Source organism: Chelonia mydas, chromosome 1 (genome assembly GCF_015237465.2).
Source record: "Chelonia mydas isolate rCheMyd1 chromosome 1, rCheMyd1.pri.v2, whole genome shotgun sequence".
In the NCBI taxonomy this organism is placed as follows: Eukaryota; Metazoa; Chordata; order Testudines; family Cheloniidae; genus Chelonia; species Chelonia mydas.
Window position 1 is genome coordinate 327,273,852 of NC_057849.1, and position 22,812 is coordinate 327,296,663.

General features: G+C 37.8%; 1 protein-coding gene across 4 annotated transcripts in view; it reads right to left on the minus strand.

Moving 5' to 3' along the window:
* The window catches only part of CACNA2D1 (calcium voltage-gated channel auxiliary subunit alpha2delta 1), a 659,278-nt gene that overhangs the window by 76,597 nt on the left and 559,869 nt on the right, over positions 1 to 22,812 (minus strand). For all 4 annotated transcript variants that reach the window (XM_037889245.2, XM_037889243.2, XM_043552428.1 and 1 more), the window contains exons 13-16: positions 15,283 to 15,361; positions 9,555 to 9,604; positions 5,788 to 5,877; positions 1,846 to 1,914 (exon numbers count right to left, since the gene is read on the minus strand). In XM_037889245.2, coding sequence (XP_037745173.1) covers positions 1,846 to 1,914; positions 5,788 to 5,877; positions 9,555 to 9,604; positions 15,283 to 15,361 — 288 coding nt within the window. The remainder of the gene's footprint in view (positions 1 to 1,845; positions 1,915 to 5,787; positions 5,878 to 9,554; positions 9,605 to 15,282; positions 15,362 to 22,812) is intronic.

Genomic DNA, 22,812 nt, shown 5'->3' on the forward strand with positions numbered 1-22,812 from the left:
GAGTAGCAGCCGTGTTAGTCTGTATCCGTAGAAAGAAAAGGAATACTTGTGGCACCTTAGAGACTAACAAATTTATCAGAGAATAAGCTTTCGTGAGCTATATCCGATGAAGTGAGCTGTAGCTCACAAAAGCTTATGCTCTAATAAATTTGTTAGTCTCTAAGGTGCCACAAGTACTCCTTTTGTACTTAGCATAGTAACATCAAAGCCTGAATATACTGTGTACCATAGAGTCAGCGAACACAAGAACTTCCCGTGCCGTTCTCCTCTCTGGAAAAAGGAGTCATGCATCTCCATAATATCATTTCCTCCCATTCCAATTCCCATGGAGGGCACTCCAGGGGTTTGGAGTACATGTTGAGGGAGGTGGCAGAGACTGGGTGCCTTTATCTTTAGAACGCACATTGTCCTCAAAAACCCTAAGGAGATTACCTAGGAAATGTAATAGAGTTTTACTTTCCCCAAAGAGCCCCACTGAGTTCAGGAACCTTTACTGAGTGAGTAGCACCTTACTTTACAAGCAGACCCAGTGAATTCAATGGGATCAGTGTGAGGTACGGCACTATTCCATGACTAAGAGTATAAGAACTTGATCCTGAATAGGGAAGGTTAAAGAGTTTATGATAAACTAGTTTGAGAAACATTATGAATCTAATACTTAATTTTTTTTCTGGGCCTATGTGGTCTCTGATAAATTTAAATCAAAAAGACTATTTTGGCTAAAATAAGCTTTTGCATACTTCAATCCACGAATGTATAAATGTAAATTGAAAACATGTCTGTTTTCTCATTTCTAACTCTGAATAAAATGTACATGATGACAGTTTAAGTGGCCCAGATTAACACTGAGGCTATGTCAAATATATACAATTTTTACATTCAACTTCAAAATACACTCTAGGTCTGATTCAGAAAAAACAAAGCAGTGTCATGATACAGCAAAAAACATACATGGTTTCAACACTATACAGGGCCAAAGAATAGAATTATACCTATCTAATAATTAGATTTCATTCACTCTATCTATAAAATGCGTGTAAATTAAAATCTAATCTCTCTTTCTATATGTTAATGTTTAAATTAGTCTCCTACAGTTCTGCTACACACTTCACAAAAATACACATAAAACAGGTCTATGCCCTGAGGAGTTTATAGTCTACGTAACAGCAGGTGAAGATATTCAAAGGTGAAAGAGGAATATATATATCTGTATACAGACAAGTTTGGATGCTTCATTTTGCAGTTTAAATAGGGTTGTTTTGTTTTGTATATAATTTATTACACACAACCTGATGTGTCATCTCTGAGAAAAGCAGGAAGCACTCTGTAAAGATAGAATCATTTTTATTATCTAATGGAAGGGAAAAAACAGATAGTCCTCTTCCATTCTAGAAAACCCACCCAATTTTGCTGGCAATGCCCTAGAAAACTGGCTGTTCATCTGAAGTCCAAGCATCATTATAAGTATTGCCTATTATCGTGAAATTTCATATCTTCGATGGGTTTTATAAATGTCTCTAGGCTTCTCTCTTGCAAAGACCTATGAATTATTATCACCTATTTCCCATGTAACTATTCATCCCCAAATGCATTCTCATTACCACCAGGTCATGCAGATAGATCAAGTAATATCGTATGTTGAAACTCAGAACAAGCAATGTGATTTGCATTTCCTTGTTCCCAGGTGGTTATCATATAACTCGATATGACCATTTGTTTCTGGTTGTACAAAACAGTTATACTGTAGATAGTTCTTTATAGAAATATCTATTTCCATAAGGATTGCTACATCAAGTTTTATTAACGTAACTGAAACGTACTTTTCAGCTTTAAGTAATAGCTTACCTTGTTCCCTTGTTGGTCTTCTGTTAGATTAAAGACAGGCAGAGTCCCAGTAATGACAAGGCCCAGTTCCTAGAAAACAATCATAAGGGAAGAAAAAAAAATCCGTAATTAATAACAAATAGTAAACAAAAATAAATTAAGACAAAATCAGTGAGTACCTTTTTTAAACCGATGTTATAAATCTGGGCTTTCGTTTTGCTAAAAAAATCCTGGAAAGCTATTAACTGAATAATTAATTCCAACAGTATTAAAGATCAATTGTATTTAATACATTGTGCAATACTTTTTTGAATAAACGATTTGATGAATACTTTTCCAGCTTCTTTTGCAGGGTAAAAAAATGTGTAAATATATTTACTGGTGTGTGTGTATGAAGGCTCCCCCCCAGGTGATAACTCAATGTTTAAGAACAGTGATGTTCTACAGTTAGAATATAATATCTCAACTCAAGAGAACTGTAGGTTGATGAGACTTAATTGACACCTATACATTAGTTCTCTCTCACACATTCTCTAATTAGCAGTAGTTATGAAAAAAAATCCAACTTCTTAAATCAAGGGGGTAGGAAAAAGGAAAGTAACAATTAAGCCAAATCAATACAGAAACATCAAACAGCAGGTTAAGCTACTTATGGCATCTCCTTTGTTTCCTAATGTCATTCCCAAAAGCAATACTTTTAAAAAGTGAGTATATCTGGAATGATGTACACTAATCGTACTGTGAAAAAACTGTCACATATAACCTTCTGGAAGGTGATAGTGCCAAGAATTTAGCCAGAGCACTTGTTACGTGAACATATTTTGGTTGTAACATCCAGGCATGAGCAGACTGTGGGTATATCTGGATGGCCTGAATCTAATCACTGTAATGCAGGCAGATGACTGATACTAGAGAACTATCTTGGAGAAAAGTCTTATGATTTACATAAAGTGCAGAGAACCATTAACAGTCAAAATGCATGTTAATGAGACACACTAACGTCTATGAAGAGTTTATTATGTAAAAGCCAGTTTTCTAGGGCATAGAGAAGACAAACTATGACAAGATAAGACACAGAATAAGGGTTCAGAAGGGTATGGAGAGATTATCGGGGGGACAGGAAGGTAAGAGCGATCCCTGAAAGAAATGTGTTTTAAAGAGGCATTTCAAGAAGTTGGGAGTGGATATTTAGTGAAGCAGAAGATGGAGCAAAGCAGAGTAGTAAAAAATTATGGGAGCAGAAGGGGAAAGCAATGTGATAGGCACTGAGCAAAAGGAGGAAATGAGAGCTGAGATCAAGGTGGGTACCAGAATATGTAGTGTAACAAGGCTCAGAATAAGGAGCCTGAATAGGATGAGCGATGTGATAATGCTGTGTAGAGATTCAAGAACGAGAGATGATTTGGTCTGAGAGAAGTAACAGAAAATTATACCTTAAACTGTTCCCCAGCTGCGTTCAGCCAAAACTGCTCCTCCTCAGATGTGCTCACTCAAAACCCTTTATCAGTTGTCCTTCCCCCAGGTGCTCACCCTGATCCATTCTTTACCTGAGATTACTTTTGGACAGACTGGTGGGGATGGATAATGAGGTGAGGGGATCAGAAAACATAATAATGGTCAAAGGGATAAATTACAAGTATTGTAGTAGTCTGGATACCTTGGCACTGGGAGACAGAGCTAAGCCATATTAAAGAAGGAGAAGTGACAGTGACAGTCTTAGCAGGAGGCTAGATATGGGGAAAGCAGGAACTGAAATCACACTGCAGGAGTGAACCCAGGTGAAGGGAAAGACAGTGGAACCGTCATGGAATATAGAGAAGGAAAGTGGTGGAGAAGGATCTGGTGGAAAGATAAGGGGTTCTATTTGGAGAGGCTCCATTTACACGTACACAAAACCAAGCAGAAGGAGAAAAGTCAGGGATTAGAGAGGTTGATTTGGGAATTACCTATATAAAGAAGGTGCAGTCCACCTTCAGAGTGGATGAATTCATAAACAGACAGCGAGTATAAACTCTAGAGGGAGGAGAGGATGGAACCCAAAACAGCCCTTTGATGGATGCCAAATGATGGATGTTAAATGATAGGGGTAAGAGGAGACAGAGGGCCACTGCCAGAAGCCATATTATGATAAACATATATAACAAGTGCCCTTATTATTAGAGATGGGCATGAACTAGACCCCTAAATGTGAACATCCCTAAGCACTGGTAGTGGGGTTTCAAAATCCGATCCTGAACCCAGAACTAGCTTTCATGAATGGAGACCCTCTGCAATGGCCTGAACGAAGACCCCCCATTTGAACAGGCTCAAACTATCAGAAGGTTTGAAATCTGGATCCCTGTCCTCAACACAGCACATCCATACTTTATTAAACTTTGTGGGGATTTTCAGGGAGGTGTTAAGGGCATTCCCTAACACATAGTTTTCTGCCATGTGAGATCATGATTCCTACAGAGGGCAGCTCGTTTACTTACCAGATCAGCGGGTCAGGGGTTACCAGTGATTAGATGTTCGGCACTTTGTTTTCTAAGCACTGAGCCGCAGACACTAGCCTTGATCTGAATTTTGCAACTTGGGTCCATCTTTACTTAAGTATATTTATACAGAGAATGTTTGGCTTGTTTACATATATGGACAAAGACATTAAGTAAAGGCTCAGAATGAAAGCTTTTTGTAACCCACTGATCACATAAACCAATGTAATGGTTATTTACAGCTATCCCTGTTCTTTTTGTTTAATTAACCAGATCTCCTCCGACACCCATGTTACAAATTTAGCTTTGACTTTAGAACAGGATATGTACAGAACATATGAACTTTCCTCATAACATCCTTTATATTTCCAGTAAGTACCTCGACAGCAACCAAGAGAATGTGGTCAATGAACTTCTGGCTATTAAAACTGCAATGACACAAAATTGTTTCCTCTATGTCACACACTGTTCCATGATGGACTGATAAAAAAATAGATATTTTAAGGAAATGCGGGCAGGAAGAAGTGGATTTTGACATGACTCTAGATGACCATGTGAACTTGAATAAATATGTGATTTCAGCTGATCATTTTACAGTAATTTCTGCACGATTAGAAGTATGTACAGCAAGTTTATCTACTTCAGCTGTCCTGACTGCTGCTAATAATACTTAGTTTTTCATAGTTTCCTGCATATGTTTGTTTTAAAAGACCCAAATGATAAACTAGCGGCGTGGAAAGTGCTGGATTATGCCCTTTTGGTTGTTTCCTCCATCACATACAATAGTCAACTAAACAAGCAGTTGGCTGAGACAGTGGGCAATTGCAATAACCATGTACCTCTGGAGTCCAAATCCTGTTCACAAATCATGTGAAAATGAGGTGGCTGGTTTTCAGCTTATTTTCCCACAGAACAAGGTCTCCAGACAATTTAGCACAAGTGATGGTCTCTGCTGAGCAGAGGCCCACAATTGGAAAACAATTTTTTTTTCAGTTATTTGTTTTATGTCAGCAGTGAGCTGCATTTAGAGATCAGTGTGTGGGAGGTATTTCTGGAATGAATCACATTTCTATCCATGTCATTATACTAGAAGAAAATGATAAAGATAGCAAGAACAGAAAATGTCCAGCTAAGATAGCAAGGACAGAAAATGTTCAGTAGTATAATAGCAGTTCAGAAAGCTGCTTTATGACAACTCAGAAATGTTACATTTTGGGATGTAGGAGTTTGAGTCTTCTGTAGGTGGTGGGCAGAAATGGGAGAACTCTTCATTTTATAAATGTTTTTCCATATATACAAAATACTCTGCTTTATCCACAATACAGTTCATAAAGTGTTGACTTAAGTTATGCATTTCATCTGAGTACTGTACGGTTCTTTCCTTAAGATTTAAAAGCAATGAATATATTAAACTCATAAGCATGTATACTTCAAAATGCTCTATACTAAACAGATATTTTTCTTTTTACTACATAAATATAGCTCATACCAGTGCATCCAAATACACATTGGTCCACTGGACTTGTTTTGCTTTATCTCCAGCTAAAACCATCGGTCTCCCCAAAACGTCCAAATATTCCTGTCAAAAAGAGCAAGAAGCCCATCAGAGGCAAGACATTATCAAATCAACATTCAAATTAGTGCCAGGAAGAAAACAAAACATATGACAAAAAATAAAGTGAAGTGAGTACAAGGGCATGATTTCAACACCAGTAATATAATAGAAAAATACTTATATTCATTGCTCTCTGAAGTTATACATCAAAGCAGATCACACTTGGGTTTGTTCTACATACCACATTAGATTCAACAAGGGGTATTCTGATTCAGCAGCTCCACCTGAACATAAATCTATAAAAATGAATTTTAGATTTAACAGTAATATGATGACAACATTGAAGAACCCTCAAGTGCATGAGGGAACAATGGGGTATGTAATTTGTTATGCTGTATATAATCAGAGAGCAATTACCAATAAGCACCTTCTCCAAAGTTACTTGTCAGAATAGATCACCGCTACTGAAAAGATCCAGTGATGTCTCTAAAATAATCAAAAACAGTAACGACATTAGATTTCAAATGACAAGAAAGTCAAACAATGTGAACAACAAGAATACAGATGAAGATGACACTCCAGCAGTTTGTGAGGGAACAGGCAAAAGGATCTACTTTTGCCTTTTCTCCTGAGCCCTGGAAATTTGCTAACACAGGAAATGGAAGAAAGATATACATGAGATAGTGAAGGAAAGATATATGTGAGCTTCTCTCACTAATGGATGTAGTAGACAATTCAGTGCTTCCTACTGTATTGTGCAGAAAACCAGTAGTTTGTTGTTCAGAGATGCTTCAAACAGAACTCTTTGAGAGAAATCCAATCCACTCTATCTACTCAGAAACCACGGGAGATGGTGTATTGGAACTACTTATGATAGATAAATTAGACAGATATACTATATGTAGATCCAGGCCTGCTTCCCATGGGTTCACTATGGAACACTACCAATAATTTTCCTTCCCAGCCTAATAAGTGACCACTGGGAACATCTTGTAGGGCACTGTCTACAGATCAAGCCTACAGGGCTTCCTGACACAGGAGGCTTGGTCCTAGACTTTCGTTGTTAGTTGATGTAAAATGTGGCAGCCTGATTGTTAATTTGAAACAGGACTATCTTTTGAGAGACCAGATCTCTGAAGGTCTTCAGTGTTTTCAGGGGTGTCTTTATATCCATATAACTTATGTGCAAATGATATTCTTGGACAGGCCAAGTGCTTTTAATGTAACCCCCTCCCCTCCTTCTGTGAGCTACCTAATCCTACCTATGTCTACTACAATTTGAAGGAAGGAATTTGCAAATCCTTTCCTAATTACAGACATTCACTGAACTGCCCCAAGTGAGCATGGCTTGGAGTCCATCCATCATCCAGGTTCAATTTGAAAGTCTTTGTGTAGCTTGACACCACTGGGATTTCAGGGTCCACTGAAGTTGTGTGATATATCAATTATAAATACCGTGGGTGCTCTCAGACCCAATATCTACAGCATGGTCTTTACTGATTCCAGCTGGCTCCTGAAAATATTTCCCATCAATTCTACAATATCCAAAATACAATCCTGGGGTAGAACTTTTCAATTCTAGCAGGACAGCCATGTATTCCAATAGCTTCTGAAGAAAAAGCTGGGACTCTGGATACTTTATTTTCAACCCTAGTGTCGCCAGTGACCTGATGGTTCCAGGGACTGGTGCTTGAATCGCTTCCAATTTTTTGTCTTTGATTAAATAATTGTCCACATAGAAGAAAACATGTACTCCCATTCTGTGTGGGTTTGGGACTATGATTTCTAAGTACTTTGTAAACAAATGTAGCATGGATGCAAGCCCAAAAGGCAAGATTCAGAATGGTCCCTTGCATTCTCTGTGTCCAAGCAGCACTCTTGAATGTCTTCATCCATACTTATTCATATAAGCTAATGTCAGTACTGGGGAGGCAGGATTAAGGCCATCCAAAAATGACCTGATACTCTATGGGATGTGATGGCATTAGTGCTGACAACTGCACCAAGTGTACTAGAGGAGTAGAATGTGGACCTCATCTCAAACACATTTGGTGGTCTTGTAGAGCCAAGGATTCAAGGACATGTACTGGTGTCTAGAGTCTGTATGGATGAAATGCAGGAAACATGAATGAATGGTCAGATTGGTTGATATTTTCCACTGCCTTCAGGGGTTGAAGATCTGGTCTGTTGTTGCACCTGGAGTCATCAGTAGTCTTGACTGGATGCTGCTAGAAAACCAGGGTGAAATCATCTGCAGATAGTTGAGTGTGCTACTCTTGATGCAGGCCTGATTAGGCTCCTAAGAATAGGTGACACTGAGTATTGTTTCAAGAAGAGTGGAGCTGAGCACCGGACTAGTTTCTTGAAGCATCAAAAGCATCAAAACTTTGACACACTGCAGTGAAACTGACACCACAACCTCCAGAATCTTTAAGACTGTTGAGGTGCAGTTTTGTGGACCATCTTGAAAAGACTGGGAAATGCAGATGGTGCTGACAGTTTTGACATGTAGGTGGTGTTCTCAACCCTGAACTGCCTGAGACTGAAGACTCTTAAGCCTCGGGGGGACTTAGGGGAAGAGGGCAAGACAGTATTGAGGCATTTTATTCAGGACCTGACTGCTCACAGTAGCATCTGTAAGTAAGTCTCCACGATGTTCTGTTAAGGCCCTAGCAGTCATGTGCCTAAGCACGCACAGACAGGTTAACGGCATTTGTGTCACTTTTTTGGTGTCACTGAGCTGTCTTCTCTCCATAGCTACAACACAAAAAAAGGATGGGGGAAGTGGAACAAGAAAAATCCAGCACATTTTTCCAGCACAAAGTTTGAGAATCAAAAGATCTAAAGCTCTTTAACACTAAAGAAACTGTGGATGTGAGTCAATTGATCAAGATGGTGCTAACAACAGACAGAGCCAGTTCATAAGGATTTATGGCTGAAACTGTAAATACTGGGGTTGTAAACACTGGGGTTGAAACATCAGGTTAGCAATGGTGTATGTCTTTCTACCATTGCAGGGTCTTGCTCAGGACACCACCTATTGGAAACAATAGCTTTAGAACTTAGAGGTGGCCTTTGCCTACCTTGAGCTGAGATGGGGATCTGATGAGGGGTAAATGTTCTGTAATGGTTTATGAGTGGACACCTTCAAATTTGTTTCACTCTGCAACTATATTCTTCTGGACAACATAGGAATATTCTCTCTTTATGGTTACTTTCAGGGATAGTTTAACATAGTCAGGTAAAACAAGAGCCTTGCAATCAAAACTTACCTTAAACCTAAGTTTATATATTTTGTGCCTACTACATCACGGCTGACCAAGGAAGCTGAAGTGCCAAAATGGCTGCTATTTTGTTATTTCTTGCCAAACCAGATGCAGGAATTACCAAAAATGCCACAAGAAAGACTGTTCAAGTGAGCTTTTCATCTGAATATCATGGGTTTTCATCCAGATATCAAAAAATGAAAAGGATTTCAGTCTAGGACCTTTGTAGATTAATTTCTCCAATGTGAAAGAATGTCTTAAAATTGTGAGAAATCACATGTATTTATCTGATATCAAGCTTTCCTCTATTTATCTTAAAAAGATGTATTTCATTTTACTTATAAAGCAAACCAAAAGTAATTGTTGTAAATATTTTACTATCACTATATTTCTTTGACTTATGACTGTACTTGCAGTTTTCAAGCATCGACTTACCTGTGTGTTTATTCTTATCGCTCCAATGGAAGGAATTTCATAATAGTAACCTAAAATACATAATGGAAACAATAACATGCTGCTACATTATAATGCCATGCTCTTCATCTGAAATCACTTGAAAGAAAAAATCTATTTCCATATCTCATTAACTTACAATAATTGTGGAAAGTATCTTAAAAGCATTTGCACAAAAGAGCCTCTAAGCCATTCTTATTTAGTAAGACTTCATAGCAATGAATGGACATGTTAAGTTGTGCCATCACCATATGTGCTCCATGCTAGCTATTCCTGAGCAATGAGAAGCTACTTTGTAACCTTTGTTTTTTCCCAGTGAAGAAATTGAATTTTCATACATTTCCCCCCTCCATTTGCAGCTATTTTGAAGAACAATCATATTAAATAGGTATATTAATAGGCAGTGACAACAATACAACTATATGCTGGATAAATGTTTAAATCCAATTAAAATCTAGTTTGCCTTCACAATGAAGTGAACTCATCCACAGCATAAAAACACTGCTTATTGTGTGATAAGAATGAAAACATCCATTTGACTTATCCTCTCACAAAATGTAAGTGGCATCCATTCATTTATCATTTGCATTTTTGTTATCTATTTGCATTATAACATTGTCAAAGGCCCCAATCATGACTGAGGGCCCACTGTACAGCTATAAGAAGTCAAGATCCCTGCAGACTACAGACTATCAATCACAAGTAATAGGAAGTGCGGGGGATGGTGGAGAAAGGTAACAGTAACAAAGTTAAACAGTTACATGGTATAACACTGTTCACCACTTGATTATTCCCAATGATCTGATTTAAAAATAAATGTATAAAATCGCTGCCTGCTTCTTTGCATGTGCAATTTGATAAACCACATTATAAACTGAATAGAGCTACAACATGGTCACTCAGCACCTTAAGCTGGTTGGTCAATACTAGATGAATAGCAAAAGGAATTAGACTGTCATAATGTAGAGATATACACACTATAATATGCAGAGAGGTTTACAAACACACTTACCCCAAAAAGTAAACATACACCTAGATCTCCTATAAATATAATATATAATTATGTTATATTTATCTACTGATTATTCATTGTCGTAAACAGGTAATTGAGTGGGAAACAACTTGGAAAACAAGCGGGAAAATTGATATCCTTTTGCTATTAACACTAAGTGCAGCCAATCGCTCTGAAAATCAACAGTGGAAAAAAACCCTCCTAATCATCTTTTCCTTTTACCCTCTGCCATTGGCAATGCCCACTGCTCTTGAGAAGTTTTACCTGCACATGATAGGTCAAATTCTGAGGGGTGCAGAGTGAGCACACTATTCACTAAAGTCAAATATAATGGATTTCTCTGCACCATATCTCTTGGTAATCTCCGAAAACACAAGTTCAATTATCAGCTCTATTCGGCTGACTCCCAGACCTACCTATCTCTCTCTCTCTCCTCCAGAGTGATCTATTTCTATCCAAACTAAAATCTCCACCTGTCTGACAGCTCCTAAGAGAGCTCCTAATCTTCCCGCACAAACCCTCCCAATTGCCTCCTTTCTCAATCACTATGGACCACAGAATCAGCCTGCATGTCACTCAAGCCTGTATCATGGGCATCATTTCCAATTCTGACCCCTCTTTAGGTCCTAACACACAAGCTCTCTGTAAATCTTGCAGCTTCTTTCTGCATGATCTCTCTCAAATACGGCATCTCCTATCCATCCAGCCAACTAAATCTCTCATCTCATGTCTGGATTACTGCAATATCCTTTTTTCAGGCCTTAATACATGTAATCTTGCCGTGCTCATATTCACTCAGAATGCTGAGGTAAAGGTCCTTCTGTTACCCCATCACTTTGCCTGTGTCACCGCTCGTTTTGAATGTCTCCGCTTTCTCTACCACATCAAATATTAGCTGCCTTGTTTTCACTTTCAAGGCCTAAGATGCAAGCCTCTATCACCCACTGTTTAAATTTTTAAACAAGCATTTTCATGTCTGCCCCCGCTCTGTCCCGCCTGCTTGGGACAAATTCCCCTTAAACATCTGCAAAACTGACTCACCCTCTTCCAAATCCCTCCTTGGCCATGATACCTACAAAAAACTTGAAAATGGTTAGGCTACCGGTGTGCCGAGACCACAGCCTGTCACGCTGATCAATATTATTTTACTGTTTCATTGTACTGTCCCACCAGTTTCTCTATATCCATCTGTTATCTCATCTTGTACTTAGATTGTAAGCTCCTTGGGCAGAAACTTTTTGTTCTGTGTTTATAAAGCGCTTAGCACAATGTGGTCTTGGAGCATAATTAGAGCACTTGGGCCTATGATATTAAAGATAATAACTGTGCTCATTACCTCTCAGTATTTGGACCTAAACTGGCAACAAGAGAAAAGTTGGGTGAGACTTTTACTTAAGTGGGAGAGTAGGAGACAGTCGGATGATAAACAAATTGCCAGCAACATAAAAATAACAAAGTATTTGTGGGAGGCAAAGGATAAGGGAGTCTAAAAGTTCAAGCATGTAAAGATGTTCAAGCATGTAAAGATCCATGTCTCATTGGCAGCCGGTGTCAAGTGGAGTGCCCCAGGGGTCGGTCCTGGGGCCGGTTTTGTTCAATATCTTCATAAATGATCTGGAGGATGGTGTGGATTGCACTCTCAGCAAATTTGTGGATGATACTAAACTGGGAGGAGTGGTAGATACGCTGGAGGGCAGGGATAGGATACAGAGGGACCTAGACAAATTGGAGGATTGGGCCAAAAGAAATCTGATGAGGTTCAATAAGGATAAGTGCAGGGTCCTGCACTTAGGACGGAAGAACCCAATGCACAGCTACAGACCAGGGACCGAATGGCTAGGCAGCAGTTCTGCGGAAAAGGACTTGGGGTGACAGTGGACAAGAAGCTGGATATGAGTCAGCAGTGTGCCCTTGTTGCCAAGAAGGCCAATGGCATTTTGGGATGTATAAGTAGGGGCATAACGAGCAGATCGAGGGACATGATCGTCCCCCTCTATTCGACATTGGTGAGGCCTCATCTGGAGTACTGTGTCCAGTTTTGGGCCCCACACTACAAGAAGGATGTGGAGAAATTGGAGAGAGTCCAGCGAAGGGCAACAAAAATGATTAGGGGTCTGGAACACATGACTTATGAGGAGAGGCTGAGGGAACTGGGATTGTTTAGTCTGCAGAAGAGAAGAATGAGGGGGGATTTGATAGCTGCTTTCAACTACCTGAGAGGTGGTTCCAGAGAGGATGGTTCTAGACTATTCTCAGTGGTAGAAGAGGACAGGACAAGGAGTAATAGTCTCAAGTTGTAGTGGGGGAGGTTTAGGTTGGATATTAGGAAAAACTTTTTCACTAGGAGGGTGGTGAAACACTGGAATGCGTTACCTAGGGAGGTGGTAGAATCTCCTTCCTTAGACGTTTTTAAGGTCAGGCTTGACAAAGCCCTGGCTGGGACTATTTAATTGGGGATTGGTCCTGCTTTGAGCAGGGGGTTGGACTAGATGACCTCCCGAGGTCCCTTCCAACCCTGATAGTCTAAGATTCTATGATTAATAGCTCTCTCACTAGGCAGAAGATAACCTTATTTTGGATTCCGAGATCAGTTTATCCCAGTAGTTGTTGACAGTGGAATGTACCACCTGTAGTCTGCTGTAAGTTTGGAACTAGAAATTCTATTATATTATTATCAAAGTACTATTATATTATTTCCTTGTTATCTCATTATGTGATTTATAATGCATCAGCTTGGTATCTACAATATCTTTCTTTCAATTAGCACTCAGGATTGTCTATGGTGGTAAGATAATTAAAAAGAAATGTTTTTGGACAAAATGATGGGTTTTGACGACAACATTTTCAGAAAAAAATGGATTGTCATACAAAAATCATTGGCTGACAAAATTTCGATGAAATCTTTAAAAAAATGGATTTTTTTTTGTTCAAAATGGTGGATGGAAATCTTACTCTTCTCTCTCTCTCTCTCTCTCTCTCTCTCTCAAAAAAAGCAACAAAACTTTTCCCCCACCATTTTTCTAGGCAAAAGGGTGAAAGAAAATACCCCCCCAACTTTAAAAAAAAAATCTCACTCCTTTTTTCTGAGAGAAAGGGGAACCCACCTTCCCATCAACACATTTTTAGAAATGATTTTTTTTGTTTTGTTTTATTTCTTAAATCATTTTGATTTATTTGTGTGGAAATAAAAGGAAACACTGTGAAATATTTCAGACTGAAACTTTTGTTCATTTCATTCGACAACAAAATGTTGACAAGCTCTACTCTTAGAAACATCTTTGCTTAATTTTCTAATCTGTCCTCAATATCAGCTTCTCATCTTCCACCAAAACAAGAACTTTCCAAAACATATACGATTTATGCTACACTATTAATAGAGAAAAGTAAAAATTGTTGATCATAACATTTTCCTAACAAAATATGGTGTTCTATAAAATTTTCTGATTTTTACAAAAATGTTTGAAATGAAACAATTTGTTTCAAATCAGCATTTGATATAATGAATAGAAATAATTAGAAATTTTGAAAATGTCAGTATATCAAAGCAAAACATTTCATTTCAAATAATAATTTTGAAACAAAATATTTTGTTCCATCAAAACTGTCAAATTGTTCTCGATGTTTTCAAATTAAAAAAAATATTTAATATTTTGACTTTTCTTCCTTCTTGGGGATAAAAAAAAAAGTCACAATTTTTAGCATGCTCTCAACCAATACTTTAACAGATTTCAAGAAAAGTTTAACGTTATTGTGCTTTAAATTTGGTTTAATTTTTCTAAATATCTTAGTATTTCACACTCCAATGGACTAGGAAATCTCTTTTATGGAAATACAGCTGGCTGCTCTGTACTGGTGTCACTTCTTTAAATGGTTTTACAGAGTGGATTGATCAGTTAAAATTTCTGACAATTACATCAATATAAATGTAGTTTCTGTCTCAATGAGATCTTTTAGGGCAAGTTTTAACCTTTAATACCACAGGCAGGAATTTATGATTATCTGGAATTGAAACATCTCTACCAGATTTGATGACTCTGCTAACGACTAGCTAGACATTCTGCCACATTTTCCGTGTGTCTTTGTTTGTTTAGAGGCTCAACTTGAGAAAATATCCCAAGGCAATCAGAAGATTGAGATAACTGTGCAAGGATTTTACCTCCAACTCAGTTTACCACAGTAGGAGTCTGTATAAATTCATGCTACCAATTGCTATGATCGGTACCAAAAATCTATTCTCATTTTGTTGTCTTATTATTCAGCTCAATTCTTTAAATCTGTTGAAGGAAGCTTGGACCTGCACACATTCAGTAACACTTTAATACCTATTGGTAATTAACACTCCTCAGACCTGGATAAATGAGGTGAGATTTCTCCCAAGAAACCATTACCACAGAAATCTCAAATCATGGCGGACAGAGGTCTGTTTTATTCAGTACTCTCATTTTATTAATAATAAACACCAAGGCTATTAATAATAATCCTATAATATCCATACTAATATTAGAACTGAATGGTCTACTAAAAAAGAAAAAAACCACACTATTTGGAGCCCTGATTCAAAACATCAAAATGAATTTGTAAATCCGGCTAAAGTTTTTAAATCTGTAGTCCTGTGTAACACCTACAGAATGGTTTAGATATTTTTTGGGTTAATCAAAACTTTATACAGGTATAAGCTCAGAGATATACACACGGTACCTTTATTTTGGCAGGCCATCCATTGTATGGGTCCTTTGTCATAATTATGTTGACCAACAGAAAATGTGAATACACGTACCTAAGCAAATTGAAAAGAAGATACACATCATTTTTCTCCATGTCATCAATCAGATGTCAATTTCAGTGCTACTTGGATGTCTAATTCATTTAAACAGTGTGATAACATTCTAAAATTCTAGCATTGCATCCCAAACCTTACAATAGCTGCATTGAGGTATGTTATATCTACACCTTGATATATATGATATTTAAATAGTATAAAGACTAGTGGGAAGAACATTCATCCATACTCTCAATACTCTGAGTCCAATAGACAAGGTTACTGTTTACAAGACATCTAAATACACTTGTTTTGGGGTGTGAATTATCATTTTTGAGCATTTTATTAAATTACCTCATGTAATCATTTTGAGTACTGTGTTGTCCACAGGGAGATGTAGCGTGCATATTTTAGGCAGCAGAAATCAGTGCAATGCAAAATAAGATTTTCCAAGATATTACAGAATTTTGATGAGGACCTTTACTCTGAAAGTGAAACTTGCAAATAATACACAGAGTAAAGTCTAATTAGACCCAGACCTGCAAAACTCCCACTCACTTCAATGGGAGTTCCATGTGTAAGGACCTGTTCAATTAAGCTCTTAAAAACTCCTCACTAAAACATACTCTTTTGAGGATACAATTTTGTCTTGTTTCATAGGTACCGCCCCACTGACTTCCATATCTGTGTACTTGAGAGCAAAATTCGCTACAGAGATGGTCAAAAATTTTGTATCCATTTCTTTCTAAACAGAAAAACCCTATCCTGTTCATAAGACTGAAACCCTGGAGTAGCAGATAAATCTGTTGTGCAATTATCTGCAGACTTTGTGACTGGTAATTCAGGCCAAGGCAGTAGTGCGGTGTGATCTCTGTAGCAGTTCTATAAGGAATTTGGAATGAAACCCCTTGACAATGAACAGAAGAGAAATATATTTGATCTACTGCTCCTCAGGGCTTGTCTTCACTACTGAAGTCAGTCGACCTAAGTTATGCTACTCCAGCTACTTGAGTAAGGTAGCTGGAGTCGACATAGCTTAGGTCGACTTGCCGCAGTCTTCACTGTGCTGCGTCGACGGGAGATGCTCTCCAGTTAACTTACCTTACTCTTCTCGGAGAGATGGAGTTCTGGGGTCGACCAGAGAGTGCTCTGCCATCGATTTAGTGGGTCTTCACTAGACTCACTAAATCAACACCCGCTGCATTGATTGCAGCAGCGTCGATCTCCCTGGTAGTGAAGACAAGCCCTCAGATACTTCCTGGGGATCAATAGTAGTAAAGAACAACAATTAAAGCAACTGGGCATTTGTTAATTACAGTTTGACTTGGCAAACTGCTGGGGCATTAGAAAAACCATTCTCAGAATTTTCTTTTATCTATTGATTCATCCAGAACCAAGGAAAATGGTCACCTGAAAAGACGAGTTAGCAAGTCAAAGTAGAGGAGTAAGAATCAAAAATCTATACAAGATCCTGCCACCCTTGCTCATGCTGACTTACAATGGGAATACTCACAGCTTAAGGTACTACTAAAAACCAAGACTGGCCCTTAAAGTAGAAAACTAGAGACACATACTATGTTCAGCTCTAAGAGACCAGTCGGGAGTACCCTCCAAATTTTATTAAATGGAACAATCCTATTTTCAGGCAACTGAGTATACAGGTGTGTTGTACAGAGTTGCATACCTTGTTTTATCATATTTGAATCAGCTGTTAGTAATAATCAGCTAATTCTCAGTTTCACAAACTCTGATGACATTAATTAATTAATTATTTTATTTAGTTGTGCATAGCACTTTACTTTCTAGCATGTGGGAAGACAGGTCCTTGCCTCAAAAAGTTTATAATCTACATTAGATGGAGGACACAAGATTAAAAAAAAAAAAACAAAAAAAACCCTCCTAGTCATAGTGGGGATATCAAGGACAGAAGAAAGACAATGGAGAGAAAGAAGGGCAATTGTTGTTATAGGGAGAATGTGGTTTTCCAAGAATCGAAGTAATTTGTTTTGTTTTGCATTTCCCTCCAATTGGACAGGTGCATGCAGGTCAAGGTAAAATGAAGGGTTCTGGCTGCTACAGATATTAGAGATTTCAGGCACTCTAGAAGCTGTTATAAAGGCAGAGGTTAAGAGCCTTTATTAAATGCAATAAAAGCAATGCTTTGGTAACAGATGTTAGTTTTTATCTATGTTTTTTTTCTCCAGTGTGCTACTGGAGTAAAGTAAAGCAAGAAATAATTATGTGCTTCCTCTAGTACATCATGTACTGTAAGTATAATACAAAAGAAATGGGTTGATGTGGCTTATTCGAAAAAGTAGTTATATAACAACTGGAACAAATTCAAATGCACTTTTAGTATAATAAACAAACAGGGCAAATTCTTTATTCACAGTTGATTTCAATGTGGTTGTATGGTTTGATGAGATCAAACTTTTGCTCAGTAGGTTTGCTTGCCTTAGTGTAGGTAGAAAACATTTACTCATACCGGACACAGACCAAAGACCATGGAAGTCAGTAGGAGTCATTCCACAGACTTCAACAGACTTTGTATCAGGCCTGTGTCACTGAGGACAAAGAACCGAAGATGTAACCCTATATAGTGTTATAGACCAAAAGATGGCAAATTAAAGGGGAAATCAAGATCAGTGGGGTAAAGCATGTCCCAGGAAATTATTTTTCACTATTTAATGCGAACAAACAGACAGTGAGCTGTAGCTCACGAAAGCTTATGCTCAAATAAATTTGTTAGTCTCTAAGGTGCCACAAGTACTCCTTTTCTTTTTGCGAATACAGACTAACACGGCTGCTACTCTGAAACGGACATCTTGTTCACTTTAATTTCTGTTTATGGTTGTAGTTCTTCTATTGAAAGAAGGGAACAAATACACTAATTAAAATGCCCACCTTGATTATCACTACAAAAGGTTTTTTTTTTTCTCTCTCCTGCTGGTAATAGCTCACCTTAAGTGATCACTCTCTTTACAGTGTGTATGGTAACACCCATTGTTTCATGTTCCCTGTGTTTATAAATCTCCCCAATGTATTTTCCACTGAATGCATCCGATGAAGTGAGTTGTAGCTCATGAAAGCTTATGCTCAAATAAATTTTAGTCTCTAAGGTGCCACAAGTACTCCTTTTCTTTTTGCGAATACAGACTAACATGGCTGCTACTCTGAAACGACTAATTAAACCCACTTTTCTAAATATAAATCTTAAGGCTGCTTTTTTTTCCATGCCACGATGCACAAGCCAGAAATGCTATACCCTTTTTAGGCTGCCCCAGTTAAAATTCTGAACACATCTTTCCTTATTATTGCTTTATTCTGTGGGTATGCTTCGTAACACATAAAACAGTGGATTATTGTGAAAAGGAATATGAAGGATGTTTTGATTTTGTTATGAACCAGATTTTGTTATGTCTTTCATTAAATCTCTATTTAGGTCAGTTAGGCTGCCATAGGGTGTTTATTGATAATTTACTTCCCAAGTACTGTCTTACTTCATCATTGGGGCCCGATTCAGCAAGGTACTTAAGCATACGCCTAAGTTTAAGTGTGCAGGTAGCCCCATTGAAGTCAATGGAAGTACAGATGTGCTTAATGTAAGGCACATGTTTAAGCGCACTGGGGATTTAAAGCTGCTCTTCTTCCAATTTCTTCAAAATGAGCTGTTCCTACCTGTCCTTCTCAACCTTCCATATATTTTTGCAATCAATACCTATCTCTAACTCCTCACACTCACCCCAATTTAACTTCAAACTGCAACACTGGCTGACAAATTAATTTACAATCTCATCTAGAACAGAACAACGGTTTAGTTGGAGATATCTTTAAAACTCCGTTCACAACAAAGGACCAGATTCTCAGCTGAACTAAATTGCTGTCACTCCAAAGCATACATTTTATGTGTTGCGAGGCTCCAGCGGATCATTGCTGATTTACATCTGCTCAGGATTTAGCCCTAAATTATTCTGTTATCTGTTCAGACAATTTCATTGCAAAGCACTGGAAACACTGATCTAAGAACAACTTATTTTCTACCTACATAATATTTCAGTTCCCACTGAAAACTCAGAACAAAATTAGAGCCATTAAAGACACTAACATCTGGATATTGAGGCAGACGATCTCTGTTGTGTAACTGGGGCCTGATACAATGCCAGTCTTTCCAGTGACTTCAATAGGCTTTGGATCAGACCCTTGAGAATACTTCATTTGTGCCTAGACTTTTGTTTTAAATAAGACATAACTGGGTAAACTGACTGTTTTTTCCCCAAGATAACAATGGGGAAATAAAATAAAATAAAAATTACTCCTGAACTTCCCTGCAAGTGAGGTAATTTTATATCAGTTTTACAGATGGGAAACCTGGAACACAGAGAGAATATCTGGCTTGCTTAGTATTGCACAGATAGTAAATGAAATCAGCATTAGTGTGGAGATAGCATCTGAAAACTGAGAAGAAAGACACCATGGAGATTTTTACACATACACACACAAACATGATTCACTTTGATGAGTATACTGAATCAGAATTAGTTATATATATTAAAATATAGTATTAAAATGCTAGTCTTGAATAAATCTTATGTACAGAAAGTGGCTGGAAGGCTAACATACTAACTTCACTGAAGTGCACAATAAAGTGTAGACTTTATGGACAAGTAAATTAACATCAGATTCTGATACTCTTAATTTCAATGAGACTATGGCGGAGTAAGGAACTACTCAACATGTGTAAAGGTATCAAAATCAGGCTCTTGATGTCTCACAGAGTGTGGTCTTAGTTGCACCAGTTAGCACTTCCTACTGTCAAATCCACAGAGCAGTATGGGCAGAATGACACTGTGTTTGATGATGATTATTAATTGTAATTTATATTACAGTAGCACTAAGAGGTTCTGATTGACATCAGGGCCTCATGGTCCTTGATACTCCACATACACATGGCAAGAGACAGTCCCTGGCCTGAAAAGCTTTTAGCCTAAACAGGCAAAGGATACGAGAGAGAAATAATCATCCCCGTTTCGCAGGTGGGGAGCTGAGCGGAAGAGAAATTAAGTAACTTGTTCAAGAGCACACAGTGAGTTTGTAACACAGCCAAGAATTGAACCCACGTCTTCCGAGTCCCAGCTCGGGTGAGCAGATGTCCCAATTTTATAGGGACAGTCCTGATATTTGGGGCTTTGTCTTATATAGGCACCTATTACCCCCCCCCCCCCCACCACACACACACACTCTGTCCCGATTTTTCACACTTGCTGTCTGGTCACCCTAGTCCCAGCCCAGTGCTTTGACCACAAGATTATTATAAAAGGAGGCTGCTTGGGGCTCAGCTCAGAAAAATTCAAGACAGCTTTCCAATTATAAGTCCTGATCATTAATTTCCTCTGGCTTGTTTCAGAATCTCAAAGCTTCTAAACAGTCAAATTATATCAATTAAGATTTTTATTAGTAAAGAACAAAAATATTTTAATACATCCCTATTCAGTGAAGAGAAAATTGGCACAGGACCACCCAAATGTTTCTGGTCAAGAGGCAATAAGAAAGAACGTTACTACAATATTCATTGAAATGTGAAGCGGTTAATATTTGAAGTCTTCCACTTTATGCTAATTCACACATATCCCTAAGCTATGTCTTCACTGACAAAATCCTTCAAGTGACTTCCACTTCTAACCTCTTAGTGAAAAACTGTTTTTGTCTGTCTTTATCCTTCTGGACATTTTTAAAAAAAATCTGCATTCAATAGGAGATATTTTATAGTGCAAAGGCAGAAAATACCATTAAATTGTGACCTGAGGAGCAATCTCTATATTAATAATCCTTTACAAGTTTCAATAATACAGTTCCATATCTTATTGCTGCCACCTTGTGGAACCACTGGGGAACTAACATGAACATACAGCTACCCATTTTTGAACCTGTCAATGGAAAGTGCATGACGTCTCTCTCTGTTTTGAAGTTGGTAGTCCTTTCGTGCCACTAATCTTTTTATTAATTAATTATTAATTATTATTATTATTATTATTATTTCAGAAGGGTATATAAGAAGGACAGCTTTTCTTATCAACTGAATCTTTACTGTTATTAGCATGCCACTGGATTTCTAAACATAAAAAAGCCGTCCCACCAAAGCCTTAGATGCTCTGTTTTCAGTCCTTCCACTTGTTGGAATGTTTCACAATATTATTTATAAGCTCAGCCATGTCCAGATCAAATGAAACTGGAAAGACTGAACATAGAAAAATTTGATGATGGTACTAAAAAGTGATATACTCTATTATTAATCAAAGTAGTTTGTAATAAAGGTGGCAGTGAGCAGTCTCAGCGGTTGGTCAGGGCATCAACCTACACATCTGATCTATTTGAAGACATCCACTAAAATACATCACATTAATAAAATGGTTTATGATTTTACCTTGCCGTGTTTCCACAAATTCCCCTTGCCATTTTTATGTGTGCCTTAATAAAGCTGGGCAAAATTTTTCAACCCAAACTTTTTTCAGTGAAACAGAGAGATTTGGCAACACAAAGTTTTTGCACATTCGTGTTAATTTCGCTGAATTTGTTCTGATAAAAAAGATATTGATTCTTTGATTCAGAATGATTTCTCATTTGATACTTCCTTTAATTTTATTTTAAAAACATTTAAAAATGCTCAAAATCAAAATGAAATGTTTCATGTAACCCAAAATGAAGTTTGTTTAAAAAACAAATGTTTTGATTCACTGAAAAATTTCAAAATGACTTTTTTTCTGAACTGAAAAATCCATTATTAGCCTTGGCTATATGTGTGACAATTATTATTAAAGCACAAAATTCCCAGCTGATATAAATCAATATACCTCCACTGACTTCAATGGCGTTACACTGATATGAACAAGCTGAGGATCTAGCCCTTGATATCCTCACTCAGTTTGGACTCCACCCCAGATAAGGCCGAACTGCTGCTGAAGATAAATTAACAAACCTAGATTTGGCTCACTGATAATAACAATGTAATAAAATAGTATTGATAATAAGCACACCATGTCCTCTGTATGCCAGTCTCTCCTTGTATTTGATCCTTCGATCAGCTGGATTTGTCACCTCAAACATTTCCAATTGCAGGTCTAAAAAGAGGCTTATTTGATCAGGATTCACTGGAGAATCAAACTGAACAACAACACGGGATAGCAGGGGTAGTCAATTATTTTTTGTCAAGGTCCAAATGTCTTGGTCAAGGTATAGTCAAAGTTCAATCTCCAGAGAAAATACCTTAAAACCGCAAACAATAATGATAATAATAAGTTCATAAAAAGATTTTGGGGTCCATTCAAAAGCATCAGTGGTATGGATTTGTCCTGCGGTCTTGACTACCCTGGGATAGGGGCAGGGTAAAAATTCTGTGTACAATAGTAGGAATGGGAATTCCCGATGATGTACTGGAGGGGATTCTTGAGGGCTCTTGAGACACTCATGTTATA